Below are 19,352 nucleotides of genomic sequence, written 5' to 3' on the forward strand. Positions count from 1 at the left end.
AGGCCTTGCCCTCCCCGAAGCCATCCTCCCCACTGACGCCCCGCCCACGGGCCTCTGGTTGAGTGACTGTCTCCTCACCCCCCTGCATCTGACCTGGGTTGGGTGCATCATGAATGCTTCACAAACAGAGGAGGGGAGCACATTTCTCTGTAGGGCCCCCCGTCCCCGTATACACCTGAGTCAGGATCCCCCACCCCGCTTGCCCCCACTGTGGGGCTTCCTGTAGAGTCCCCAGCTTGGAGGCTGTCAGTCAGGCTCTTCTTTGCTGGGGGACCATGACTCTGAGAGGGGCCTCAAGGAAGGGAGGTGGCAAAGCTGTAGAGATAACCCCAGAGGCCAGTTTTCCAGCATGGACCAGGAAGAGAAGGTCATAGAAGAGAGACCAGCTGAGGGGTGATCATGACAAGGCGAGGGGCTTCCCACAGGCAGGGGGACGCCCGGAGGAGGGACTGGCGAGGAGAGGGCTGGCCAGAGAGTCCTGGTCTGTGCTGGAGAGTCACCCTCTGCTGTTCCCTCGCCCCAGGCGTCCTCGTGCACGTTGACAACCTTCGCTGGGAGGGCGTGCCTTTCATCCTGATGTCTGGCAAAGCCTTGGATGAGAGAGTGGGCTACGCTCGGATCTTGTTCAAGAACCAGGCATGCTGTGTCCAGAGCGAAAAGCACTGGGCTGCGGCACAAAGCCAGTGCCTGCCTCGGCAGCTCGTCTTCTACATTGGCCACGGTGACCTGGGCAGCCCGGCCGTGCTGGTCAGCAGGAACCTGTTCAGGCCCTCCCTGCCCTCCAGCTGGAAGGAAGTGGAGGGCCCGCCCGGGCTCCGCCTTTTCGGCAGCCCTCTGTCCAGTTACTACGCCTACAGCCCCATGCAGGAGCGGGACGCCTACTCCATCCTCTTATCCCACATCTACCATGGTCGGAAGGATTCCTTCATCACCACGGAGAACCTGCTGGCCTCTTGGGGCTTCTGGACGCCCTTGCTGGAGAGCCTGGCCCACACGGCCCCACGCCTGTATCCTGGAGGAGCTGAGAACGGCCATCTGCTGGACTTTGAGTTCAGTAGCGGTCAGTTGTTCTTTTCCCAGCAGCAGCCGGAGCAGCTGGTGCCAGGGCCAGGGTCAGCCTCAATGCCCAGTGACTTCCAGGTCCTCAGGGCCAAGTACCGAGAGAGCCCACTGGTGTCTGCCTGGTCCGAGGAGCTGATCTCTAAGCTGGCCACTGACATCGAGGCCACCGCTGTGCAGGCCGTGCGGCACTTTGGCCAGTTCCACCTGGCACTGTCAGGGGGCTCGAGTCCTGTGGCCCTGTTCCAGCAGCTGGCCACAGCACACTATGGCTTCCCCTGGGCCCACACGCACCTGTGGCTGGTTGACGAGCGCTGCGTCCCGCTCTCTGACCCAGAGTCCAACTTCCAGGGCCTGCAGGCCCACCTGCTGCAGCACGTCCGGGTCCCCTACCTCAACATCCACCCCATGCCGGTGCACCTGCAGCAGCGGCTCTGTGCTGAGGAGGACCACGGCGCCCAGCTCTACGCCAGGGAGATCTCAACCCTGGTGGCCAACAGCAGCTTCGACCTGGTGCTGCTGGGCATGGGAACCGACGGGCACACAGCCTCCCTCTTCCCACAGTCGCCCACCGGCCTGGATGGCGAGCAGCTGGTTGTGCTGACCACAAGCCCCTCCCAGCCACACCGCCGCATGAGCCTCAGCCTGCCTCTCATCAACCGCGCCAAGAAGGTGGCAGTCCTGGTCATGGGCAGGATGAAGCGTGAAATCACCATGCTGGTGAGCCGGGTGGGCCATGACCCCAAGAAGTGGCCCATCTCAGGTGTGCTGCCACACTCCGGCCAGCTGGTGTGGTACATGGACTACGACGCCTTCCTGGGATGAGGGTGCCTGCGCCCCTCGCCCGCTCTGCTCCTGTGCTTTCCTTCACCTCTGTCTCCCTCCCCTCTCGGCCCCACCACCTGCCCAGCATGCCCTGGCTCTCCAGACCCTGCTGCCCCACAGTCAGGCCCCGGAGAGGGCAGGACAAGGCCTTGTCCCAATGCCTTTGACAGGAAGCTCTGTCTCGTGGTGGATAGATGCAGAAACAAAGAAGAAATGGAATCTGCTCCTGAGAAGCTCCAAATCCAGGCCAGGAGAGAAACCTTAAGAAAAGCCCTGCAGCGGTCACACATTCCCATCAGCCAGCACAACGCAGGATGGCGCCCAGCGCCCGTGTTCACAGGAGGAGACGTGGTGGGCTGAGGTTAATCAGGGAAAGTTTCCTGGGGGAGGTGGTCCTTGAACTGGCTCCCGGGGAACATTCAAAGAGCATGATTGGCAGACAGAAGGGTGCAGAGGTACCCAGGGGAGTACATTACCCTGTGCAAGGCAGGGGGCACTGGCAACCGTCTTGAGACCTTGAAGGGGTCAAGCCCCTCCTTCCCCAGCCGCCCCTTCTTCTAGAACCTCTGCACATCCAGCCTCTGTCTCTCCTCTTCGCTTCCTCCGCCTGCTCCCACTCGCTGTCCCTCTCTCCTCCATCCTGGCTGTGCAGCGGGAATTCCAGTCTCCTGCCTGCATCTTTGCTATTCCTCAGACTCCATTTATAGAGAGATGAGGGCTGATAACTGGAATACAGCAGCAAAGATTAGGCGATAAAAAAGGTTCCAGAATTTTTTTTTTAATTAAAAAAATTATTTGCGGAGATGAGCTCTTGCTAGTTGCCCAGGCTAGTCTCAAACTCCTGGGCTCAAGCGATCCTCCCATCTCAGCCTCCCCAAGTGCTGGGATTACACGTGTGAGCCACTGTGCCAGGCCCCAGAAATCTCGGAGTGCTGTCTGGAGCTCCCTTTCTCAGGTGATGACCTGCTCTGCATGGGGAGGTGGGGGCCTTACACCCCCAGCTTCCTCAGGGAGGACCCCCGACCTCCGCTGCTCCTCTGTCCTGCTAGTCTTCCTCCATGAAGCATGCTGGGTGCACGTAATCAGGCCATCCTGGGGAGCCCCAATTTAAGAGGGTCAGTTACATCTCAGGGGACTCCCGGGTGGGTGTTCCACTCTCAGTAGCCCTTCTTGTTTTACCAGGACAGATCCAGTTAAATCACCCACTGAGGTGACAGTTCATTAGTGGAGAGAGATGGAGCATCAAGTGACATGGGGCTGTCCAGGCAGCTCTGCTCCCAGCAGACAGGAGCCAGGCCTCACTGCTGGGGTGGCTGCCCACAGCCCTTCAGGGGCTTGCTTGGCAGGTGACAGGGCTGCAGCCAGGCCTTCTCTCCCTGCCCCTTGGTGGCCCCGTGACTTCCCGTCTGCCGTCTCTCCTGCCACCTCTCACCTCACCACTAACACTGCCGAGACCGGGGAAGTAAGTGGATGGCTTCTCCACAAGCATAGGTTGGGGACTGTGATCTTGAGAAGGCATGGGCCAGCAATACCTGCTTTTCTGAAACCCCCAAGGAGGGCTCTGACATTCTTTTAAAAAAACAACACAAAGCAAAATTCCCAGGACACGTGTAGTTTTGCTTGTTCAACATCCCACAGTCAAGGCTGGGAGACAGAACTCTTGGTTAAGGTCCATTTTTCTGTGTGGCTTCTCCTCCACCTTACACTTGAACTCGATCGGGCAGATACAAAATTTCGACCACATTTTCAGAGAGGGCTTTCGTGGGTGAGGGATCATGACAAAGTCAGTTTCTCTCTGGTCTATTTACACTTCAAGGCTATGGATTTCAAGGAATCTTGGCTTTCATTTGCAATGCCGGCCTGGGACCTGGTTCCCAAGCTGGGGCTCTTGTTCAGACTGCTTACTCTGGCCACCAACCCAGGCCAGACAGAGCATCTCTCTCTCTCTCTCTCTTTTGTTTTTTCTCTCTGTGTCGCCCAGACAGGAACACAGTGGCAAGATCTTGGCTCACTACAACCTCCACCTCTTGGGTTCAAGCAATTCTTGTGCTTCAACCTCTTGAGTAGCTGGGACTACAGGTGCCAGCCACCATGCCTGGTTAATTTTTGTATTATCATAGACAAGGGTTTCACCATGTTGCCCAGGCTGGTCTCAAACTCCTGAGCTCAGGCAGTCTACCCACCTCAGTCTCCCAAAGTGCTGGGATTACTAGTGTGGCCACCACGCCCAGCCAGTACATCTGTCTTTATAAACCTGGAGAGTGCCCCTCATTAGAACAGAACCGTAGAGCCCAGAGCCGGGAAGACCCCATCCTGGCGCCCAGTGTCTGCTTCTGCACGTGATGGGCGGGCTCAGGAGAGGACAGGGGGTAGCGGTGGAAGTTCCACAGCTGGCCGCGTAGGGGAGCCCTTGCACCGCACTGCCACCTCCTGAGTGCCCTGCTCCCCGCGCAGCTCCTGTGCCGGATTTCTCATTTCCCTCCTCTCTCCCCGGGTGCCTGGCCCCAGCGCTCTCCCATCTGTTCTTCAGGAACTGACTCCTCTGCGGTGGCAACGCCAGAGAGAAAAGGGCCTTCACATGCCCAAGTACCCCCGCAGGATGAAGGGCGAGCCGGCCCTTGAAGTCACCATTTCTGAATAGTAGTCACTGACGCCGAGTCTGGGATGTCTTGTTCTAGCTCAGCCTTGCCTGGGATGCACCATGGGTCTGTGCGGAGCGTGGGTGGGAGCGGGAGTGAGGGTCAAAAGGCCAAAGGTCTCCTTTCCAGAATCAAGTGCCTTCTTCAAATCACGTTGGAAAAGTCCAAACTTGGAGCTGTCCATGTTCCCCTGCCCCTGCTCACCCCTTTCCCTTCACCTGGGTTAGGAAGGAGAAGTTCTCAGAACCTTCTAGGCTGGTGGCTTTCAAACTTCAGACCAGAGTCTGCAGCAAGAAACGTGCCTTCCATCATAAATAAGTCCATCCATTTACAACTGTGTCTCAAGCAAGTTTCATAAAAAAAAATTCTTACCCTTAGGACCTTGGATATTCTCTATTTTTAAGTTTTCATTAAAAAAAAAAAAGCTTCTTAAATTTCACTAAATTGGGCTAGGTGCAGTGGCTCGTGCCTGTAATCCCAGCACTGTGGGAAGCTGAGGTAAGAGGTTCACTTGAGCTCAGAAGGTTGAAACCAGCCTGGGCAACACGGTGAGACCCCCGTCTACAAAAAGTTTTTTAAAAATTAGCCAGGCATGGTGGTGCATACCTGTAGTCTCAGCTACTCGGGAGGCTGAGGTAGGAGGATCACCAGAGTGCAGGAGGCTGAGACTGCAGTCAGGTGTGATTGCACTAGTGCGCTCTAGCTTGGAAGACAGAGTGAGACCCTGTCTCAAGAAAAAGAAAAGGAAAGAATGATGCCAACAGCCCAGGCAGCAGCCCTCCTCAGAACCCAGGTCTGTGGGATTCCAGGGCTGTGTTCCCAGGCATGCTCTTGGCCTCTTCCTGGCCGGGGAGCCCTTGAGTCCTATGGTGGCAGCAGTTACCACAGTCCAGGTGCCCTGGCGGGGACCAATGATTCCATCCACATGGAAGCCCACGTGTGCACTTGGGGGCCTATAAATGGCCGAAGGGCCCTTCCTTTGGGAGACCTTTTCAGTCAGCAGCTCTAGAGCAAGCATGATCACCATTTGTAGAGGGGAAGGAATCTAGGGACTTTAAGCTAGATGTAAGGGAGATCAAAGTCGGGGAGCAAATTTTCTGCCAACTGCAAGTTAAAATAGGCCCATCTTACTGAATTTCCCTGTTGTTTCTCTGCTGACAATACTTTAACCCTACTCTTGGGCCCCCAAATTAGAATCACACTCAAAGCTTCCTACCGTTTGGCCTAATCTTCCAGACTATTCCCTCGAGGGGTTTCATTCCAAACTATGCGGGGCTTAGGCTCCCTAGTCTGGCCCCTGCTGCTTTTCTTGCGTTTCTTCTGTCCCTGTTCTCCCAGAGGGCCCAGGTGGAACACCCGACAGGGAGGGAGAAGCTTCCAAAGCTGCAGGACTGCCAGAATTTGGTTTTCAGGTACAAAACTCTCTTTGTCCTGTACGATATATGCAGCCTCACAGAAGCAGCCTCTGCATCTGCTTTCCTCAGCTACATTTTTATCTTAAGCACATGGGGCTCCCTTAGAATGTACTCCACTGGTTAGAAAAACCAAAGTACCCTGGCAGCATCTCAGTGTCAGAGTGAGCACGACACGGGAAAGGCCCATGGTGACAAGGGCGAGGTGGCCGCAGTGACTGGACGACACCCTAGCACCTATTCGCCCTGCAAATGAGGCTCCAGAGGGCGAAGATCTGCAGACACCAGATGTCACAGGCCATGTGACCCACTAGGGGCCACTTACACCTGATCATCCGCTGGCTGAACTGAATGCATTCCCTCTGTCTACAACTCTCCCCTGAGGCTGCACCTGTGTGGGTGGCAGTTGAAGCAGTGCCGTTCATACTGCACACAGGAAGGAAGGAAGTGCTTCCAGTCTCACCAGCATCTGGCAGCGAATCGGAGCCTGCGAGGGCATCCGAAGCGGTGATGCCGTACGAACCTCCCGACTGGTGCCGTCTGCCTTTGGAGGCACCAAGCGTTGTAACTCAGTCAGGAGCTGCCTCGTTGGAAGTGCAGATTTATTCCTATTGTCCTGCCTGCTTCTGTCTCTTGTCCACTGACCGGCATGTGTGAGCCCAGGTGTCATTTGGCACAGTCCAATGTCCATCTTCATTTGCTCATGCAGAGGGGTTGAGTCGGACACTCCCATGTTCTTGGTTTTCCTTTAGCAGTGCCCTGGGCAGTCTCCCTATAAAACAACCCACCTCCTGTGCCTTCTGCTCCAGAGCAGAGCTCTCCCTCCCATCTCTTCAGTCTTCCCTGCAAAATCTGTCCACCGGGGAAAGGAGCAGGAACCCTGGGCAGCGGATGCCATCCAGGAAGAGCCACACACATGGTTCTCCAAGCCACCATCAGCAGCGTGAGGTGGGGTGTGAGTGAGAAACAGGCTCTCGCAGCTTGTTGCCGAGCAAGGTGCAACTTGACTCACGCTGTCGTCAGCACTAGACGGGATGGCAAGGGCTTTCAGATGCATTTCTGAGATTCCAGCAAGCCAGGGGGAACACGATCCCTTTGCCGAAGCTTTCCTTCTAGCCAGCTTTTGGGACTGCTTCTGTTTGCAAAGCAGGTCGCTGGGGAGGTGCCCATCTCTGTGTGACCCACACGTGGGAAGCAGGAGCATTGGAGTAATTACACTTCTGCTGCTGCTTTGATTCTCAAGGCTGATCTTTGTTTAAACCCTCACCTTGCCATCAGGTGCTTTAAAGGCAGTCTGCATCTTTTCTTCCCTTGGTGTGGGAGAGGTAAACACTTCGATTTGCTGAAAGCTGTATGGAGTATATTTGAACAGCTGGTAGTTAGCTTTGAAAGTGGAAGTGTTAACAGACCCCACCCGTGTCAGTTTGGGTCCTTCACTCTATCCCCACAGAAGTCTAGAGGGGTCTGTTGTAAAGCATTATGGGATGCCTGCATGTGGGAGGAAGGATCTGTGTTTGCTGGAAATCAGGAACCCGACTTGCCTCCACCCCTCTGAGATGTGCTGGAAACAGCCTTCACCTCCTGGTTCTGTCCACCGGGAAGAGCCTGCTGGCAGCAGATCCCAGGGGCAGAGCCCCTGCAGGGTCCCAGGAGCTTGTCTTTACCTGTATCTGAGTGGGAACTGTGATTCCAGCTGGACAGGTCACATTGGAGCAGTGCTGAGAGGCCGTTGCAGGAGAACTAGACAGGGGTGGGGCCTGCCGCGTCTGGATCACGTTCCTGCGCTCTGCCCTGCGCTAGGGACTTGGGGTCTGCGCTTCTGCCAGGTGAGGAGCAGAGAGGCTGTTCCCTTGGGTGGAGAGGCATGGGCATGAGAGCCAATCATTGCCAAGCGGCAAGAGTGTTCGTGCTTTTTTTCAGAGAGGGGAACCCACTGGTTTTTATGGAAACACTGGAAACTTAAAGATCCCTGGGATGATGAGACACGAGACACATTCAGACCAAATGCCTTTTTTTTTGAGACAGAGTCTTGCTCTGTTGCCCAGGCTGGAGTGCAGTGGCGCGATCTCACCTCACTGCAACCTTTGCCTCCCGAGTTCAAGTGATTCTCCTACCTCAGCCTCCTAAGAGCTGGGATTACACCACCATGCCCAGCAAATTTTTGTATTTTCAGTAGAGACGGGTTTCACCATGTTGGCCAGGCTGGTCTCGAACTCCTGACCTCAGGCGGTCCACCTGCCCCAGCCTCCCAAAGTGCTGGGATTACAGGCATGAGCTACCGCACTCGGCCAGAACCTTTTAAAAACGTTTTAAAAATGCCTTTTTCTATGTCAAATGTAACATTTATTTTTTAAACAATAAAATTGATTTGCCAAAATCCATGCTTTAATTCATTCTTTCGGGGATGGGGCACAGGGGCCTGTGGGTCCCGGCATCGTGCTGATGTGTTCTTGGAGGAAGGGGAGGTTTCGGGTGGGTGAGGGACCTGAACCGTGGACAGCCACATGCCCATTGCAAGTGTGAATGTGTCTGAGCAAGCCAGTGCGTTCCATTTGCAAGAGGGTCCGTGGGCCTCATGGAGAGACAGCGGTGGACAGAACGATTGCATCTCATAGACTCCCAAGCAGTCTGAGACGAGTCCCCCAACCTTCCCAGAAGCCCACGGGAGGGGAAGGAGCTCACCCCTAAGGGAGCACATGGGGATACCTGATGGGAAATGTCAAGAGGTAAGGGTCTTTGAAGACACCAGAGCCTGATGCCTTCATTTGTCTTTTCTTCTGTCCCCTAAGTCCTACCTCCAAGCTGTGTCACACTCCTAGGAACCTAAGTGTTTTGGGGAAGTCAGATAGGATTTCGGGACCACTCGAGGTACAGGAGTTAGAGATTTGCAGATTGTCACCAACAGCATGCAGGACCCACGCAGGCGTGGTGACATCACAAGGTGGCAAAAGGAGCAGGGTGCCCATCTGGAATAGATGAACAGCGTTTCACCATGTTGGCCAAGATGGTCTTGATCTCTTGACTTTGTGATCCACCTGCCTCGGCCTCCCAAAGTGCTGGGATTACAGGTGTGAGCCACTGCACCCAGCCTGAAATTTTATTATTATTACTATTATCATTTGAGACAGAGTCTCACTCTGTCACCAAGGCTGGAGTGCAGTGGTGCCATCTCGGCTCACTGGAACCTCCACCTCTCAAGTTCAAGTGATTCTCCTGCCTCAGTCTCCTGAGTAGCTGGGACTACAGGTGCCCACCACCACACCTGGCTAATTTTTTGTATTTTTTTTTTTAGTAGAGACAAGCTTTCACTGTGTTAGCCAGGATGGTCTCAACTCCTGACCTTGTGATCCACCCGCCTTGGTCTCCCAAAGTGCTGGGATTACAGGCGTGAGCCACTGCACCTGGCCTTTATTATTTTTAAAACAATGAAAGTGTGAGTTTTAAAATGATCCTGTTACCATGTACATTACTCAGGTGACGGATGAACTGAAATCTCAGATTTCACCACTACAATTCATCATGGGCCAGGTGCGGTGGCTCACGCCTGTAATCCCAGCACTTTGGGAGGCTGAGGTGGGCGGATCATCTGAGGTCAGGAGTTTGAGACCAGCCTGGCCAACATGGTAAACCCCTATCTCTACTAAAAATACAAAAAATTAGCTGGGCATGGTAGTGCACTCCTGTAATCCCAGCTACTTGGGAAGCTGAGGTGGGAGAATCGCTTGAATCCAGGAGGCAGAGGTTGCAGTGAGCCAAGATCGTACCACTGCACTCCAAGCCTGGTCTACAGAGTGACACTCTGTCTCAAAAAAAAAAAAAAGAAAGAAAAAAAAAAGTCATGTAACCAAAAACCACTTATTGGCTATTGAAATAAAGTATATATGTATATATAATTTTCTAATGAAAAAATATATAACATAAAAATAAAATGACCCAGTAAGTACAAATTACTTTGTAATGGAAGAAATGCTGATATAATTTCAATTACAATAACAGCCAACAGCCTCAGAAAGAAAGGAAGGAAGGGTTTAGAAGACTCAAGATAGCCCAGGCACAGGTGGAGGCCCAGAAAAGCTCCAGGTCAGGAGAAAGAAGTGAACCCCAGGGTCAATACAGGTCACTTGCTGCATAGGCAGCTGCGGGGATACAGGGCACCCAACATGAGAGAGAAAGAAGAAGAGGCTGCCTGGGCTGGAGCCACAACACCAAACCCCGAAATCCTCCTTTAAGAGATCTTGAACCCCTGTGTATTATTAGTCTGTCTTCACGCTGCTGATAAAGACAGACCCGAGGCCGTGCGCAGTGGCTCACGCTTGTAATCCCAGCACTTTGGGAGGTCGAGGCGGGTGGATCACCTGAGGTCGGGAGTTCGAAACCAGTCTGACCAACATGGAGAAACCCCGTATCTACTAAAAATACAAAATCAGCCGGGCCTGGTGGCACATGCCTGTAATCCCAGCTACTCGGGAGGCTGAGGCAGGAGAATCACTTGAACCCGGGAGGCGGAGGCTGTGATGAGCTGAGACTGCGCCATTGCACTCCAGCCTGGGTAACGAGCAAAACTTCCTCTCAAAAAAAAAAAAGAAAAGAAACATACCCAAGACTGAGTATTTGATTTGATTTGATTTGATTTGATTTTTTTGAGATGGAGTCTTGATGAGTCGCCCAGGCTGGAGTGCAGTGGTGCGGCTCTCTGTAACCTGTGCCTCCCAGGTTGAAGCGATTCTCCTGCCTCAGCCTCCCCAGGAGAGTAGCTGGGATTACAGGCACGTGCCACCACACCTGGCTAATTTTTGTATTTTTAGTAGAGACAAGGTTTCAACATGTTGGCCAGGCTGGTCTCAAACTGCTGACCTCAAGTGATCTGCCCACCTCGGTCTCCCAAAGTGCTGGGATTCCAGGTGTGAGCCACTATGCCTGGCCGAGACTGGGTAATGTATAAAGCGAAAGAGTTTTAATGGACTCACAGTTCCACATGGCAGAAGGCGAGAGGCGCATCTTACACGGCGGCACGCAAGCAGAGAATGAATATGAGCCAAGTGAAAGGGGAAACCCCTTATAAAATCATCAGTTCTTGTGAGACCTATTCTTTACCACGAGAACAGTATCGGGGAAACCGCCCCCATGATTCAATTACCTCCCTCCAGGTCTCTCCCGCAACACTTGGGAATTACGGGAGCTACAATTCAAGCTGAGATTTGGGTGGGGACACAGCCAAACCATGTCACCTGGTTCTAAACTCTCCCTCTCCAAGCCGCTAGATTTCCACGCCACACCTCACTCGATCCTGAATTTTGGCCAGCACTTGCTTCCTTCCCAGGACTCCTTTGGCTGCGAAGGACAGAAACTCACTCAAACTAAATTTGAAAATGAAAAAATAAAAATAAAACAAAGGAAATGTCCTGACCCTTCTCCTTGGAAGGCCCCAGGGTGGAAACAGCTTCAGCAGAGCTGGGTCCAGGGACAGTAAGCAGGGACGCCAGGAAACTGAGTTCAGCTCCTTCTGCCTTCGGGCCACCAGATTGAGCAAGTCAATCTTCAAGATGCCCAGCCAAGTCTGAATTTCAGTTAAAGAACAAAGTTTTAATATAAGTATGTCCCTGCAACATTTGCAACATACTTACACTAAAAATTATCTGCTGTTTATTTGAAATTCAAACGTACCTAGGTATCCTCTGTTGGATCTGGCAACCCCAGTCTATGTATCGGCCGTTCTCTTGCCTCCTGCATTTGGCTTTTCCCGTAAGGGAAAATGGCTCCATCCTGATGGTCCAAGATACCGGAGGAGGAGAGGCCATCGAGCTCCATGGCTGCGCCTCAGACATCCTAGGGAGGCCCTTGCGGGGTCTGGCGTGGATACCGTGGCTGGAACATTGGGAAGCCCCTGGGGTACCTTCTCACTTCCCCCAACCGCAGCTGCCTCCCCCTGCCCCCCAGTTCTTGGGTAGGACTGGTTGAGAGTTTCTCAGTCTTTGTCACGGGCTGTGCCAAGGCAGTTTCAAGCCTGGCTGTACTTGCTCTTCCAATCAGGTTCTGCCTAGAGCCCCTCCCCATGGGGATTGTGGTAGGGTTCGCGTTTGAGTCGCTCACTGGCTGCATTGGGATGGGGCCGGCTGTCCGTCCCCGGGTGTGGCACGCCCCGGGTGGATGCTCCCAGAAGGAAATGCTGAGCACAGAGCCACACGGGTCCGCGCAGGGGCAGGAGGTGAAAGTTCCGAAGGATCCTAGAACTTGTCACTAAGCATCTACCAGGCCACAGAAATCAGGACGGCTTAGTGAACAGAAAAAACAACTTTCACAGTTGTGTTTCCATGTTCCAGGGAAGGGAACAACCACCCCAAAGTTTTTCTAATCATAAAGTTATTTCAGAAGCAAGTCATCTCCCAAGGAAACCACGCCGAGGGGTGTGTTTATTACCAGAGCCTTGCAGGCAGTCAGCTCCCACGCCCACTGTGTTGGAGAGCAAAGTTTGCAGGAGACTGAGGTGGGCGGGGAAGAAGCCTCTTCCTGCTCTCGAAAATCAGCATGGGCCGCAGCGCTTCCCATCCTCAGCTCCCCCACCGCAGGCTGCTAACGTGACCCGAGTGCCTCGGAAATCCCAGGGCCCCCAGCTTCTCCACTCTCAGCCACGGTTCGATTCCCTGTAAATATTATGACTTTGTGTGCTGCTGCAGGGGATGTTCACCAGGTCCTAAAACGCGGCGTAGAGGTTCCAGGGAAGAGGGAGGTTGTCGCTTGGATGCAAGTGACATTCCTGGCCCACTCGGATGCCGAGAGACTAGCCACGAGCTCAGCAGACACCGAAAGGCTGCTCACATGAGGCACGAAGTGCCAGGGGTTGGGCCTTAGGTCACACAGAGGCCAGCTGTGGGCCGGCGTTCAGTGGCAGCCTCCCCTGCGTTGAACCCTGGAGAGAAGAGCTAGCAGGAAGGCCTGTCGGAGGCCTAACTCTCAGGCCTTGAAGGTCAGCCAAGAAGTTGACCAAGCCAAGAAATCCTGAGACTTGAAGCCACAGGGCAAGTGGGGCACCATTGCCCCAGAACAGACTGTACCCCAAGAATCAAAGGGAAATATCGTTTTTACTCTGAAATGTTCTGGAGCAGAACGCAAAATTCCATCCCTTTCAAATAGAAAACACAAGCCTTCAAAGCTATTCCCACTTGAGGTGGGTGAGGTTGCTTTTGGGGAAAAGTTTGAGAATTGCTTCCTAGGCACTGGGCAACCATCAGAGGGTGTTTCCCTAGGGAAGGGTCCAGTCAGGCCTGGCTGTGCAGGGATGGTCAGCGAAGCAGGGGTGGGCGAGGGGTGCCGGCTCCCCCCAGAGTCATTCATTCATTCATTCGTTCATTCAGCAAATGGCAGCTGCGGGGTAGGCAGCCTTGCACACGCGGTCAAGGCCCTCCCTTTCCATTCCAGACCATGATTGATCTGTGTACTCGCTCCCCCCCGCCCTGCCCCTGGCAGCGGGCAAGGACCCACGACTCATCCCATGGCCTTACTCTGGGTAATTGCTTGTCGACTGAGTCAAGGACTGAATCAGCACCGGTTGGCAGCGTTCAACTGGACTGAGCGAGCCAGCGCTGCTGCCTGTGGGCGTTTCCTCTTCATGTGTTTTTTATCAGCAGTAGCAGCTGCAGGGTCCCTGTGCCCAGGGGTTGCCTCTGCGTGCTCGCTCTGCCCACACCCCTGCTCCGACTCACAGACGGCTCCTGCCAGGAGCGGTTTCCTTTGAGCCTCAGGCCTGTCCAAACACACGGGTGCTGGGTTTCCTGTGGGACACTTTCCGCCCTCTCTGAAGGCGGGGAGGAGCGAGCACGTGGAGGGAGCCCTGTTGTCCTTGGCTTTCGAGGACACCTGGGAGGAGACAGCACCCCACGAGGCTAAGAGTCGGACTCTGGAGTCAAAAAGGTCTGAGTTCAAATCCCACCCCTGCTCCTGAGAGAGTGGCATAGGGCAGTTTTGCCACTGTGAGCTTGTTCCTCCTCTGCGAACTGAATAGTCGACCCTGCTTTCCCGAAAAGAGGCGCACAGCTAGGACTTTATGGGAGGGCCCACGATGAGCTCCCGTGGTCTGAGCCGGAGACCCGCAGCAGTGCTGGGTGGGAGCAGTGGTGCAGGGCCATGTGTCTGCGTGTGCGGCTGTTCATCTGCCGACCGCGGGGCTCTCTCATGCTAGGGGCTTTGTCTTCTACAAGGATGACCAAGACATGGCCCTGCACTCAGGAAACGACAGGCAAGGAGCGTTCTCAGGGGCTGCAGATGTGGAGAGTGCTTGGGACGGGAGCCACAGGGCTCCAGACAGACTGCAGCTCTGAGGGGTGGCGGGGAAGGAGGTTAGGGAGTCAGGAGAGAGCGCCATCATGTTGGGGGACTCAGATGAGAAGTTCAGCAAATACACAGACTGATTTCACATCTCACCACACAATTTATTGAGGACCTATTGTGTGCCAGGCGCTGTGCTTGGTGCTGGGATACACGGGGTGGTAGCACAGAGGAAGACACTGCCCAGGGCTCCTGGCCTGGCAGGGACACAAACAAGGGCCCAAGGGGTGGCAGCCCCAAGGAGCAGGGCCGGGCTAGGCCGTGCAGAAGGTGGTGGGGGAGCGCCTGGCAGGGGCACCCGCCCACCCTGGGGATCAGCACAGAACGTCCTGATGGAAAAGATGCTTCGGCAGGGAGCAGAAAGGTGAGGAAAGCGCTGCTGTGTGGCACAGGGGCAGCCGCTGCCCCTCTCTGGGCCTCGATCTCTTGGAGCTCTGCTCTCTCAGGTTCCAGTGGCTCTGATGGGATGTGACGCCTACGACATTCCCAGGGGCCGAGAGGATCTACTGCTACTTGATAACCTGGAAGCCTTGTGGAAGTTCAGGGCTCTCTCAATGTAGAAATCAAGGCTCATGCAGGCAGTTAGCAGCAGCCCAGCCCCAGGTCGGGACCTGCTCAGCGTGCCTCCTCCGCACTGGCATTGTCCCCTCCGCACTGGCATCGTCCCCTCCTCACTGGCATCATCCCCTCCACACTGGCATTGTCCCCTCTGCACTGGCATCGTCCCCCTCTGCACTGGCATTGTCCCCTCCGCACTGGCATTGTCCCCTCCGCACTGGCATCGTCCCTCTGCACTGGCATCGTCCCCTCTGCACTGGCATTGTCCCTCTGCACTGGCATCGTCCCCCTCTGCACTGGCATCGTCCCTCTGCACTGGCATTGTCCCCTCCGCACTGGCATCGTCCCTCTGCACTGGCATCGTCCCCCTCTGCACTGGCATCGTCCCTCTGCACTGGCATTGTCCCCTCCGCACTGGCATTGTCCCCTTCACACTGGCATTGCCTCCTCTGCACTGGCATTGTCCCCTTCACACTGGCATTGCCTCCTCTGCACTGGCATTGTCCCCTCTGCACTGGCATTGTCCCCTTCACACTGGCATTGCCTCCTCTGCACTGGCATTGTCCCCTCCGCACTGGCATTGTCCCCTCCGCACTGGCATTGTCCCCTCCGCACTGGCATCGTCCCTCTGCACTGGCATCGTCCCCCTCTGCACTGGCATCGTCCCTCTGCACTGGCATCGTCCCCCTCTGCACTGGCATCGTCCCCCTCTCCACTGGCATTGTCCCCCTGCACTGGCATTGTCCCCTTCACACTGGCATTGCCTCCTCTGCACTGGCATCGTCCCCTCCGCACTGGCATCATCCCCCTGCACTGGCATTGTCCCCTCCGCACTGGCATCGTCCCCTCCGCACTGGCATCATCCCCCTGCACTGGCATTGTCCCCCTCTGCACTGGCATCGTCCCCCTCCACACTGGCATCGCCTCCTCTGCACTGGCATTGTCCCCTCCACACTGGCATTGTCCCCTCCGCACTGGCATTGTCCCCTCCGCACTGGCATTGCCTCCTCCGCACTGGCATTGTCCCCTCCACACTGGCATCATCCCCCTGCACTGGCATTGTCCCCCTCTGCACTGGCATCGTCCCCCTCTGCACTGGCATCGCCTCCTCTGCACTGGCATTGTCCCCTCCACACTGGCATTGTCCCCCTCTGCACTGGCATCGTCCCCCTCCACACTGGCATCGCCTCCTCTGCACTGGCATTGTCCCCTCCTCTGCACTGGCATTGTCCCCTCCACACTGGCATTGCCTCCTCCGCACTGGCATTGTCCCCTCTGCACTGGCATTGCCTGCAGGCCCGGGTCCTACCACCACTGCACACTCCGCCTCCCAGTCCAAGCCCCAGGGCCCTCTAGGAGGAGGCAGAGCTTCCCTCTGGGCCTTTGCTGCAGCTCTGCACCCTCCCCAGCTGCCCCAGGAGCCAGATGGGACCCTGCCAAGCTGCAGAACCACCGTGCACCTCCTCAGGCCGACCCGAGGAGCACAGGCGGATGGGCTGATGCAGCTTCCAGACAGGGCTCAGCCCGCTCTCGGGAAGTGCCAGCTGCCTGGGTGGTCTGGTATCGGAATGAAATCCAGAGGCTAGAAGGAGCCCAGGGTTCAAATTGCCACCAATTTCCTGAAAGTTCCTCTAGAGCTCCAGGCAAACCCAGCAGTTGAGTGCGGAAAATAACAGACCCTCACTTAAAACCAGATGTCAGCCTCTGTCTTGAACCAGCCCAGGGAGACAGGGGGCCCCTGCTCCCTCCTTTTCCTCCTCCTCCTCCTCCTCCTCCTCCCCGTCCTCCACCTCCCAGTCTCCTCCTCCTCCCCTCCCTCCTTTTCCCCCTCCCTGCCACCCCCCACCACTTCCTTGTCCTCCTCTTCTCCCCATCCCAACTCTGCGACCAGGTCAGCCACCACCTCTGGCCACACAACAGACCCTCTGCAAAGGAAACAACTTCTTAGCTGGCACCTAAAAATATTGACTGTTTTTCTTTAAATAGAAAGGAAAATCAGCTCACTCCACCCCAGCGCTGCTCTTTCTGGATTCTGAGTGGGCACCCTGGGACCTCACCCAGACTAGCCGCCCCCTCGTTGAGCCACCGTGGCTTGGAGGGATGGAGCCATGTCAGGATGGAGGAGGGAGGGGGGCTTGCCAGCTCCTGAGAGAGGTCCCCTCGCAGGGTGGGAGTGGAGCTGACCGGATCTCCCAAAGCCCCATTCATCCAGAGAGGGATGGCCTCTGATCAAGGAGTGGGATGGCTCTGTGGCACATATATATCAGAGGACAAGGTAGTCACAGCTACCAGATGACCCACAAAACAAGAAGAGTGACAGGGGCCAGGAACAGTGGCTCACGCCTGGAATCCCAACGCTTTGGGAGGCCGAGGCAGGAGGACTGCTTGAGGCCAAGAGTTTGAAAACAGTCTGGGCAACATAGAGAGACCCTATCTCTATAAAACAAAACAAAACAAAGCTAGCTGGGCATGGTGGCATGTGCCTGTAATCTACGCACTAATTGGGGAGGCTGAGGCAGGAAGATCGATTGAGCCCAGGAATTGGAGGCTGCAGTGAGCTAGGATTATGCCACTGCACTGCAACCTGCCTCTAAAAAAAAGAAAGAAAGAAAAGGAAGGGGGTGACAGGGAGACTCTGATGCCTCAAGTAGCCAGACCTGGCCCAGATCCCCTGGGCTTACTGAGCTTGCCCTGCTCCAGATCCCCACTTGGGCCTGCCTGAAAAGCAGTTGGCGGACAGTGGCTGGGGCAGGAGCATCTCCTTCTGGGTTGGGTGCCAAGGCTGTGAGCTCTGCCTATGGGAGGGGCCCCTGGGCCCAGTGGCTCTGCTCCCATGTCTGTGGCTGGCCTCATGAGGGCCCTTGGGGCACATGGGAAAGAGCTCACGCAGGCCCCTGCAGCTGGGAGCCCCAGCTTGATAATGAGGCACCGCCATGCAATGGGAACTGGGGAGAGACCCCGACGCCCTGGCGGGAGCCATCTCAAAATCAAACTGTTGGGGGAAAGAGGAACGAGGGAGCCCCGGGTTTGGTGTGCGGCACCCACATTGGAGAGCACAGATGGGTCTGAAGGTTCTGGGTGATGATGCCCAGGAAGCTGGTGAGAGGGTGGCCACTGGAGCGGGGAACGGGGATTCCTTTTATACTGTCGGAATCTCCCTTTCTCGATTTCGTTTGCGTTTTAATCCAATAATACATGCTGCTCAGGTCTGAATGTTTGTGTCCGCCCCACCCCCAAATTCCCCTGCTGAAATCCTTACCCCCAAGGTGGTGGTATCAGGAGGTGGGACCTTTGGGGGTGATGAGGTCACGTTGGTGGAGCTCTTAGGATGGGATTTAGTGCTCTGGGCCCCAGAGAGCTCCCTCACTCCTCGACCACGCAAAGTTACAGCAAAAAAGAAGCCAGACCACAAGGAATGCCAAATCTGCCAGCACCTTCATCTTGGACTTCCCAGCCTCCAGAACTGCGAGAAGTAAAATTTCTGTTGTAGATTTCTCTTTTGCTTATAAGCTACCCAGTTTGTGGTATTTTGTTATAGCAGCCTGGATGGACTAAGACACATGCAAACAGTTTTTAAAATGTCAGAGTACTACAAGTAAACAAATAAAAAAACCAACCACTTCCTGCCCCACCCCCTCCCACACCCAGCTGCCACACCCAAGAGGGGACAACTTGCTTTTCTTTTTAGCATTTTACTGCCGTATTTCTCAATAGCCTGCTTATGCTTCTGTTTCATCATCTGTTCATTTTTGGCATCACCTAAATGTCTAAAATCTAACAGACTACATAGAATAATGGTTAAGATGCTGACTTCTGAGCCAGATTACCTGGGTTCAATTCCAGGCACTGCCACTTACTAACTGTGCAACCCTGAACAAGTCACTAATCTGTGCCTCAGTTTTCTTATCTATAACATGGGATCATAGTATCTACACCATAGGGCTCATGTGAGGATGAAAGGAGTTGACACATGTAAGTACTTATTCTGTGCTTGGAATATAATAAGTTCTCAACTAACTGTTGGTGCTATTATTATTATTGCTATTAACTTCCAGGTATGAGAGATGAGGAGTCACACTCTTCTTCCAACTTCATGGTATGGTTGTATTACAACTTTTGGTTAAATCAATATTCATCGTATTATTATGAGTATATAAATATTGTTTACTGCTGAGCCATGTAGTATACTATGATTACATTTCCTTTCTAGTTTATTTTTTATTTTGTTTTTCCTGTATTTAATTATTGTCTTATCTTTTAATTTCCTAAATGAGTTTTTCCCTCTGAATCCCTGACAGAATTGTGACTTTTCTGTCAATACAACCAGTACATAAGGTCACCCACTGATTCCACTTCTGGAGCCTGTTGGCCTCCTTCTCCTCCCCAGTGTGGTGCCTCTTTGAGCAGGGGTCTAGCATGGCCAAGGGCCAGTCTGAATGGGCACCCAGATCCTGGGTTCCAAATATCTCTCTCCAATAAAAGGAATCAGGGCTCCCTGGGGAAATGGCTGATTCCAGGACTGGGGCAGGGAAAGGAT

At 54.6% G+C, this 19,352-nt stretch overlaps 1 protein-coding gene across 7 annotated transcripts in view; it reads left to right on the plus strand.

The window, feature by feature from the left end:
• H6PD (hexose-6-phosphate dehydrogenase/glucose 1-dehydrogenase) overlaps positions 1-4,908 on the plus strand; it is a 29,069-nt gene extending 24,161 nt beyond the window's left edge. For all 7 annotated transcript variants that reach the window (XM_012473693.3, XM_064363212.1, XM_012473696.3 and 4 more), the window contains one exon: positions 524-4,908. In XM_012473693.3, the coding sequence (XP_012329116.2) occupies positions 524-1,884 (1,361 nt within the window). In that variant the 3' untranslated portion in view covers positions 1,885-4,908. The remainder of the gene's footprint in view (positions 1-523) is intronic.
• Positions 4,909-19,352: the final 14,444 nt, after the last annotated feature.

The sequence above is a fragment of the Aotus nancymaae genome, unplaced genomic scaffold, assembly GCF_030222135.1.
Source record: "Aotus nancymaae isolate 86718 unplaced genomic scaffold, 86718_ANA_hifiasm-v0.15.2.pri h1tg000053l, whole genome shotgun sequence".
Lineage (NCBI taxonomy): Eukaryota > Metazoa > Chordata > Mammalia > Primates > Aotidae > Aotus > Aotus nancymaae.